At 35.5% G+C, this 10,084-nt stretch overlaps 1 protein-coding gene across 4 annotated transcripts in view; it reads right to left on the bottom strand.

The window, feature by feature from the left end:
• The window catches only part of LOC107656527 (tensin-1), a 69,814-nt gene extending 60,370 nt beyond the window's left edge, over positions 1-9,444 (bottom strand). For 3 of the 4 annotated variants that reach the window (XM_016444408.1, XM_016444406.1, XM_016444407.1), the window contains exons 1-6: positions 9,277-9,443; positions 8,998-9,048; positions 8,779-8,901; positions 6,398-6,462; positions 4,222-4,305; positions 967-1,079 (exon numbers count right to left, since the gene is read on the bottom strand). In XM_016444408.1, the coding sequence (XP_016299894.1) occupies positions 967-1,079; positions 4,222-4,305; positions 6,398-6,462; positions 8,779-8,901; positions 8,998-9,048; positions 9,277-9,426 (586 nt within the window). In that variant the 5' untranslated portion in view covers positions 9,427-9,443. Of the gene's footprint in view, positions 1-966; positions 1,080-4,221; positions 4,306-6,397; positions 6,463-8,778; positions 8,902-8,997; positions 9,049-9,276 lie in introns of all 4 variants that reach the window. The other variant, XM_016444409.1, reaches the window with a different exon arrangement.
• Between the last annotated feature and the right edge of the window lie 640 nt (positions 9,445-10,084).

Below are 10,084 nucleotides of genomic sequence, written 5' to 3' on the forward strand. Positions count from 1 at the left end.
GAGCGGCCATATTGAGCATTGCATTTTTCCCCATTCAAAACAATACGAATGACACGTCTTGGCTATTCTATAGTCTTTGGCATCGTGCCTAACAATGCCACTTAGCTGTTATAAATTCACTGTAAACCACGGCTTCACGGGGCTTATTGCTTTTGTAAAACGGTTATTCGATATACGTAGTAAGGTTTCACAGAATAAAACAGAGCAAATAAAGTTTAATGATATTAATAAAAACATGCTTCGAATGTGGCTCAACCAATCAGAATCAAGGACCGGAACTAACCGTTTTATAATGTAACTTTTAAAAGTGAGTATATTGTTCTCACATAATTGATATCATTACAGTGTTGTTTTAGACCCTACTGACTTACATTGTATGGACAAAAACATTTTTTAAAAATACATTCTTCTAAATATCTTCATGTTTTGCAGAAAAAAATAAAAGAATTGTAATTATTTTTGGGTGAACTATGCCTTTAAAATCATAAGATAATTTATCGCTATGAGTTCTTTAATCAGTAAAATCGATTCAATGTCGGTGCTTTTTATCCATAATTTTATTATTATTTTTTACAATTTTTTTTATATTTTTTTATATTTTTTAATCAGCTGACCATTTGGAAACCTTTACATAGCACTGATTTGAGAATCAAGCTGCACGTCACTGTCTAGGGAGGATGGATTCATTTACACTACAAATGTGATGCGGTCACATGTGTTTCTGACTACCTCCGACTCTGGTTTCAATGATCAGATCACAAAACATTCTGGACCCCGTCTACACCTGTATTTAGCGCTGACCTCTTGTGATTGGATCACCCGAGACGTGTGTAATAGAGCAGCATGTTGTCAGTCTGACAGGGAGGCGTCAAAAGCAGCGGGAGTCGAGACGGACCCCTGAAACCTGCCTTCAACACCTCCGGCAGTCGCTGACAAACGGCCAACAGTCAGAGCATGTCAGCTCACCTCCTTTGGACTCGAAGTTTGGGATCCCGTGCATGATGACGTGATGCAGAAACAGGGGCTTGTTGTTGATCTTGATGCGGCCGGAGAGCAGACCGCTGAAATACTGCACATACCTACAGCAAAACAAAAGATTATCACAAATAACAGAAGCAAAACAAATTAGTGGAACACACTACACACAAGATTACAGACAGCTGGGGAGGATTGAGATACGAAGAGTCTGTATCAGGGATATCAAATCACTACTATTTCTGTATCAAGTAATTAAAAAAAAAAAAATCAATAACAATAATTAAAGCAATCAGAAAGATAAATGTACAGTATGATGGCATTCCCAAAAGTGCATGTATTCATGTCCTAGGCTTTGAGATCATCCTTTTTATGCTTTCTCTGATAAATACAAAAAAAGTAAATAAAATACAAAAACTATGAGAAATAAAAAACACAATATATAAAATATGCATATCTAAAAACTTACAGTATATAAAATATAAATGATATGAAATATAATAAAACTTTACAATAAGTAGTTATATTATATATAGTTATAATATATAGTTATAATATAAGTAGTTTTATATTAAAATATATAAAACTTTACAAGTTTCAGTTTGTTAACATTAGTTATGACATTAGCATTAATGAACAAACTACAAATATGTTTAAAGCATTTATTAATCTAGGTTGATGTTAATTTCTAAATATACTATAATATAATAAAAATGTACAATAAGTAATAATATGATAATAATATATAATAAAACTTTACAATAAGTTTTCATTTGCTAGCATTTATAAAGGCATTAGCATTAATGCATGAACTAACAATACTTTACAGTATTTATTATTATAGGTTAATGTTGATTTCTACATATACTTATACACTTTTTAAAAATTTAACGTTGTATAAATTAACATAAGTTACCGTTAACATTTGAACCATATTGTAATATGTTACCATGAACAGTATATGCTTACAAAAATAAGTATATCTAGAAAAATAATAATATTTCATATTTACTGTATTTTTACTATTTTTAAATAAGCTACCATCTTCAACAGCATATTAGTTTTGCTGCATAAAACCTTCATAAAATCTTGAGATTTTAATGGTACTGCCATTGACTACTGAAAAAAAAAAAAAAAACAGTTTAGAAAACACAGATGCACCTGTTGTACAGTATAATCTCGCGGAGTGTGTGAAAGTCTTAGGTTTCAAGCAAAAGACATATTCAGGAAAGTCATATTACATAACATACTACCTAAACTGTTGTGAAGACCATTTAGGGTCATGAGACGTTTTGATCTGCAGTTGTTTCCAATCTCTTAGCACAGATGTTAGCTTTTATAAACAGGAAAAAGCATTTTTCTTCTTGAAGGTTGAGGCCGTGTCCCAGGACATTTCTGCATGTTCCTTGCCGAACGCCCGAGGCCTGGTTTCCCATGAACATTCACTTGTTCCTAAGCTCCTCTATTCCAGAAGAGCAGAACGCTGCTTCTTTCCATCTGGAGCAAAGCCCTTACCATGACTCTGCCTCTCCATTTTCCATGAAGGGAGCGCAAGTATGTGCCCCAATGAAATCTAGTTTTAATGAAGCCTGAAGTGCCAGTCCTTCCATACACAGATGGAATGCCTGGTTCTGTAAAAGCAGCACATCCGTGGCCAAGTGTTCCCTTATGAGCCATAAATGTGTACTGAAGCACAAAGCGTATGTACACTTATATCAGCGCCTTTGGGTTTGAAACTGTACAATGGAGTTCAAAAATCTGTGAAACTACTGGTGAAAATATTTATATTGTACATTCTTTTCTTTAATATATCATTTTTCCATTCACAATCAGCATTGCGATCTTGCATCAGTGGAAGCGAGAACATCTGACTGTCTAAGCAAAGAGTCATATGATCATTGCCACTTATTTTGCTTATTTGATTAGTGACCTAATAATAGTGCAGAGTATAAAATATTTCTTTTTGCACATAATTCATAATTATCCTTGTTTAGAAATGTTTAAACTACCAAGTTTGTTTTTGACTCCACTGTACATGTAAAGCTAAACAGCAGAATAGATGACACTGGCAACCACTTACGTCTAATTATAACTCAGGAAATAACAACACAAATGGCCGGCATCCCAAACATGGCCTTCCAGCGTCTCTCCAGCACATATTTATGAAATTATCATTCTTTAGGAATTCTGACGTACATATCTTCCACAACTAGTATGTGCAGATTTGAGCGTTTGAGAAATGAGGATGAATTTGGCAAGATAAAAGCATTCCAGTGTAAATTATTAATTACCTACTAAAGAAAAATACATATATATTTATGCAGACACGCATACTTACCATGCAAAGTCTGGGGTCAGTTTGATTTTTTTATGTTTCTGAAAGAAGTCTCTTATGCTCACCAGTGCTGCATTTGTTTAATCAAAAGTACAGTAAAATGTTTGAAATATTATTACAATTTAATATATTTGTAAAATGTTTGTAAAATGTAATTTATACCTGTGATGCAAAGCTGAATTTTCAGCATCATTACTCCAGTCTTTAGTGTCATATGATCCTTCGGAAATCTTTCTAATAGCTGCTCAACAAACATTTTTAAAATTTGTGTGGAAACAATGAAACATTTTTAAGGATTGTTTGATGAATAGGAAGTTTAAAAGAACAGCATTACTTTTAAAATAGAAATCGCAATGTTATAAATGTCTTTGTTATCATGCTTGATCAATTTAATGTGCCCTTGTAAAAGAATTAATTTTTCACTGACCCCAACATTTTGAATCATAGTATACTATGTATGCCTATATAAATGTACGCCTTACTATTTTTGTTAATAGTACAAAAACAAATGTTGCAGTGAGTTGAAATGCAACTGCAGCAATAATTTGAACACATCTGATCTGAGACCAGTTGTAGTGAAAGATATATAATTTGCATGTACAATAGTAGCGGTCCTGAGGCGAGATCAGACATGAGGTGCTTAGAAAACCTTGGAGAGATTACGCAACATCAAGAAGTTTTACGTTTAATGACATACCACACTACCATAGGGTACGGTTAGATAAACAACACATAACCTAACTCACTCTAACAAAAATATACAGGCATCGTTTGCATGTTTAGGGCTGTGTTATCAGGAGGGTGAAGCTCATAAATCTGAATAATGGCTGAAGCTGAACGCTCACAATGAGGGTCAAACTCATAAAGCACAAAGATAAGAGGTCAGATGGGGAAAACAAAGCACCACTGACCTTCTCTGGGAGGGTTGACCCACAGGAAGCACTTTATCTTCATAAAAGCGCTTCATGGCGAACCTGTCCAGAGCCTGGTCTGCACTGCAGAGGCAAAGGAAACACACATTATTGTAAACGCTTTGGTCATTTTGTCCAATAAAAAAAAAAAAAAAAAAAACCTTCATAATAAAATCTTTGTCTTGTTTTCCAGGAAAAGTATTTAAATGTGCTTCTTGAATTTACTGGAAGCTTATTATTAATTAAGTAATTAGTTAATTAATTCGTTACATTTATATAGCACTTTTCTGGGCACTCAAAGCGCTTTACATGGAAGGGGGGGAATCTCCTCATCCACCACCAGTGTGCAGCATCCAGCTGGATGATGCGACAGCAGCCATACTGTGCCAAAACGCCCACCACACACCAGCTCATTGGTGGAGAGGAGACAATCAGCCGATATGGGGATGGTTAGGAGGCAATGATGGTCAGAGGCCATCAGGATTGATTTCAAGATTTTATTGTTTGTTTTTAAGATTTTAAATGGGTTGGCGCCTGCTTATTTATCAGAGCTTTTACATGTCCACACTCCTGTTAAAGCACTGAGGTCGTCCAATCAGGTGCTCCTCGATGTTCCGAGAGCCAAGTTAAAAAATAAAGGTGACCGAGCTTTTTCAGTGGTGGCACCTAATTTGTGGAATAGTTTACCTGTACACATAAGAACTGAATTTTTAAGTAATTACTTAAAGGGGTCCTATTATGCTTTTTCACTTTTTTAATTTTAGTCAGTGTGTAGTGTGTATGTTTGGGCATAAAAAAGATCTAGAAAGTTACAAATCGCAAAGTCCACTCCAAAGGGAGATATTTCGTACAAAAAAAAATCCCTTTTCAAGAACTACAACGAACGGCTCGTTTGGACTACAGCGTTGGTTTCCGGGCTTTGTGATATCACAAAGCGGCCCATTAGAAGATCATTAAAAATGATTCCCGCCTACAGAAATTTGAATGGTTGGGGGGTGGGGAGGGGCGAGGTTGTGGTTAGAACGCTTGGTTGAGTGAGTGCATCAGACGAGACGATGAAGAAGAAGTGCTGCTGCAGAGTTAGTGCATCAGAGAAAATGAAGAAGAAGAGCTGCTGTGCTGTAGCTTCAAATTGTCGGCATGTCTAGAACAATTCTTACAAGTACAACACGACGTAGCTGGGTGCCGCACACATTTTGTTTTTCGGAAGGCGGACCTTCATCAAAGCCGGAACTAATCGAGCCGTTTGTGCCAGCCTGGGGAGAAAGGTATTTTAATAATGTAAAGTATGTGAAAAATAATGCGTTTTTCGAACCACCAAGCATGAGAGCATGTTCTAGTACACCCCCAAAACAAAATCAAGACTTTGTAAAAGAGCATAATAGGACCCCTCTAAGACACACCTGTATTCCTTGGCTTTTATTTCGAGTTGAGCTGAGACATTGTGATGTTTTTACTGTATTTGTCTTGTTTGTGTGTGCGTTTTTCCGGACATTGTTAAGCACTTTGGTCAACCATGGTTGTTTTTAAATGTGCTATATAAATAAAATTGAACTGAACTGAAGAGGCCAATGGGCGAATTTGGCCAGGATGCCGGGGTTACACCCCTACTGTTTTTCAAAGGACATCCTGGGATTTTTAATGACCACAGAGAGTCAGGACCTCGGTTTAATGTCTCATCCGAAGGACGGTGCTTTTTACAGTATAGTGTCACTATACTGGGGCGTTAGGACCCACACAGACCACAGGGTGAGCACCCCCTGCTGGCCTCACTAACACCTCTTACACAGCAACCTAGTTTTCTCAGGAGGTCTCTCATCCAGGTACTGACCAGGCTCAACCCTGCTTGGCTTCAGTGGGCAACCAGTCTTAGGCTACAGGGTGATATGGCTGCTGGACACATATTTTTTTTATCCACAAAAATAGACTGAATAGACATGAATACACTTTTTGCATCAGGGATGAATTTGATCAGTACTTAATTTGAGTCTTGAGACAAATCCGCCTTTGTAAAGTGATGCGATTTGGCAGCTGTTTTTCCCGCCGGCACCCGCTCATGTGTTACCTAATGCATGGCCGGTCTTGTGATGTGGGATTAAGGCCTTTCCATAATAAGCGCTCAGAGGAGCATCTTTAATTCAATAAACACAGACAGCACTCTGTCTACACGTCTTACCTCGCTGATATGTTGCTGTAATGCATGTATGCAGCCACAACTACCCCCGTTCGACCTCGGTTTCCCTGCAGGATGAGAGGAAGATGGGATTATCAATGAATGCAATACATTATTTCATGCCTCCATTATTACTATTTAATCAATTTTAGATTTTTTTTGTCAATTTTTCAAATGTAAATCATATTAGTTTGTTTATTTTTATATATCTTACAATTAAGTGAACTTCTAACATGAAAATTGACCGTTTATTTATTTATTTATTTATAACTTTTTCCTTTTTCATTTTTATAATCAAACGGATACAAACAAAGCACATTTCTCAAGAATAAAGATTTAATACATTTACATTTCAATATAATATTCTGATAGTTTTTTTCTGTCCTAAATATTTTTTTTTTTACCCTGTTAGTTATTTGTAAAAACCCTTTTAAATGAAGTGGCATCATCTTTTGTTGGGAAAACAGTAGCACAAATATTAGCAATTGATAAATTATGAGATGTTTTGTGGTATAAATTAGTATTACAAATCAAAACATTAAATTGTGTTGTGTGCAAATTAAAATAAAATAAAAAACTTAAACTTGTTTTATTTCAGTTAGTTTCCAAGGCAGCATTTCAAATTTTCAATTAGTTTAAGTTGAAGAACTAAAATTATTAAAACTAAAACTGAAAAGAACAAAACTAAAACTGTAATTAAAAAAATAAAAAATAAATAAATAAATAAAACGAAATAGTTAAGTATGTCTAATAAAACCAACAAAAACACAAAACAAAATTTCTAAAACTAAACTAAATGTGAAAATGTAAATGGAATATATCAAAATAAAAACTCAAAGCATTAATAAATACTATAATGCTACATTATGTTCTAATACTAATGTAACACTGTTCCAGAGTTCAAAAGGTACTTCAGAGCACAAATGACCAAAACGTCACGATACATCAGGTCAGCAAAGAACTTAAAACAAACTATTTCATGTATGGTTTGAGCCATTTTAAACACACAGTTGTGTTCTTTCTGAATGAGTGAACATTTCCACCATCAAGCCATCGCCTCGTGTTTCCACTGTTACAAAGAACAACACAAGTTGCCATAACAATGCAGTGTTTATGGTTTCCTGTTAAAAAGGCAGCATATTTGCGTTAAGACATTTCTGGCCCTTTATAAATCCAGATCACAACCTCTCTTGGCACTTCTTAAAGCTCTCACGGAGCGCTAGTAATGGGTAAGATGCGTCTTGAGGGTGTGGAAAGAGTCGGTTTGAAATCATGTGGGAATACAGTGAAAAGGTTCTCTAAAAGCAGGACAGACCTGCGAGCCATTGAGAAGGTAACCCACAAACTCCACAAGAGGCTGTTTTTCTGACGTTTATACTCACGGACAGATTCCCTTTCATTAGCGAGGCACTTAACGATACCGCTATCCACAAAAACAACATGAAAAATTTTACAATCTAACTTTAAAACGTGTTCTCATCATTCTAATGTTTGTAAGTGGTAACCAGCTATGTGACTTAACCAGATCAGAAGGATACATTCAAATGAATTCTTTAAGAAAACAGATTTGCTTGAACCTCAAGACAGGGTCAGGCAAAGGCTTTCAAAACAATGGCCAAGTATTAACTCTACAAGTAAAATCAGGCATGTTTTCTTACATAAAGACATTGCAATTGCATCATAAATCACACTGTCCAGACCACCATGACCTTTAATGACCCCACACCGTCCCAGGTTATTAAGAGCTGCCTGAGAACGCTATCTACTGACAAACCACTATGGCTGCTATTTACAGTAACTACAATGTGCAGATGAAAAAATTATTAGGCAAACATAACACTACGGCTCTGTTTCAACACCTAGTGAGCTGTCCTGCTGGCTACTGCTTAGGGAACATCATAACTCGCATCAAGCCTCATAAGATTCAAATCACAATGGATTTCAATAGAGACAGCATGTTGCTAAACTAACAACACAATATATTAATAAGCATTAAAAAAACTTGTCTCTTATTAGGATTGTAATTTACTTATCTTTACTGATAGTTTTTTATTAACTTAAATAAATAGGCCTACTATAAATAAAATGTTTAATGTAAAATATATATTTACATTTATGTATAAATTAGATTATGTGATTGTCTGTAAATGTAAATATTTATAATATAATATAATATAATATAATATTTTATATTACAGTATAATATAATATTTCTTTTTGTGATTTTTGGAGCAGCCTTCGTATCAGTAGTGCACTTATAAAATCTTAAATCCCATCTGACTAGGTTTTTTACATACTGCGTGACATTGTGATGTTTGTTGCTAGTGTTACCAAAAAACATGTCTCCCATTCCTAAAACAGAAAAAGCACAAATGAAACAGTACCTTATTGTGTAAGACTACCACATTGTGACTGTCAGCATTCATCCAAGTGTCCATGGCTTTGCAGATGCTGCAGATCTTATCCAGGGCTGGAGCATGATGGTCCGGCCAGCCAAAATCCAGCACCTTACGCAAACAAAAACACCGGCGCGTGAATAAGAACAAAGGAACAAACATCTCCACATTAGATAACATTAAAAAGTGATAGTAAATACTACTTACTTTGGGATTCAGCTTGGAGATATCATAGCGCTTTTCACTGAGGTTGAAGAGCTGGGAAAAAAAATAAAAATTAAGTTAATAAAAATAATAAAACCAGAAATAAATATAAATATATATCTTAATATAATAATAAAAATCTATATAATAAGTATAATAATGAAAATGAAAATAAAGTTTTAAATAAATGATATGAATATAAAGGTCCAAAGTCTGTGATAGTATTGCAACTACTAATACACTTATTTTAGTACTCAAAGTTATTGAGTTTTGAGGTCTTACCAAGTAGTTGTCACCATGTTTGGAGCGTAGCATGGTGGCGACCTCCTTTATGTTAGCGCTGTAGCTCGGCTCTTCTACATTACTGGGGAAGCTCACAGAAATGATGCGCTCTGTGATGTAGACCAGGTCCACCTCATAGTTTTCCTCCATGGCCTGGATCAAACTCAAGCTCCTGCAAAAACCAGAAGATCAGAGAATGGATAGAGAACTTGCAGTTCAGTTTACAGTTCATGTCTACAACCACTGGTGTGCAACGAAGGCAATTCACAACTCGAGCACGTCAAGCAAGTCTTGTGTCTCAGCACATGACATCATGAAATCATCACATTTTTTTCCTGAAGAACGCCTCACCTCAAACATGTCAGCGCTGAACAGTCTATTAAAGCATATCTGATGTTCACTATGGCTTGAATAAAATATAGTGGGGAAAGATTGATCGCAGAGATAAACAAAGGAGATATGAAAATATCCTGTATTCCCTGTGTGCAGCAGGGCAGACCAAAGAAAACAATTTGGTCACTGGTGAGGCGTAAACCTGCCAAGGATGTAACCACAATCAGGACCCCCATCTGTGACCTCACTCTCTCCTCAGGTCTGGATTTCAAGGCTATCAGAGAGAAGTAGAGCCATCTTTTAATCTATGGCTTTGTTTCAAAACCTAGTGAAATTCCTTCATTTCAGCATTTCAGTGTGCTCCCAATTTTTTTTCCCAAAAGGCAGAATGCATTGTGACAAGCTCTATTGCAATCAATATCTTAAAAGAAAACTAAATAAAATAAATAAATAAGAGAAAATTATATTATATATT

The sequence above is a fragment of the Sinocyclocheilus anshuiensis genome, unplaced genomic scaffold, assembly GCF_001515605.1.
Source record: "Sinocyclocheilus anshuiensis isolate Anshui unplaced genomic scaffold, SAMN03320099.WGS_v1.1 scaffold1473, whole genome shotgun sequence".
NCBI classification, from domain to species: Eukaryota; Metazoa; Chordata; class Actinopteri; order Cypriniformes; family Cyprinidae; genus Sinocyclocheilus; species Sinocyclocheilus anshuiensis.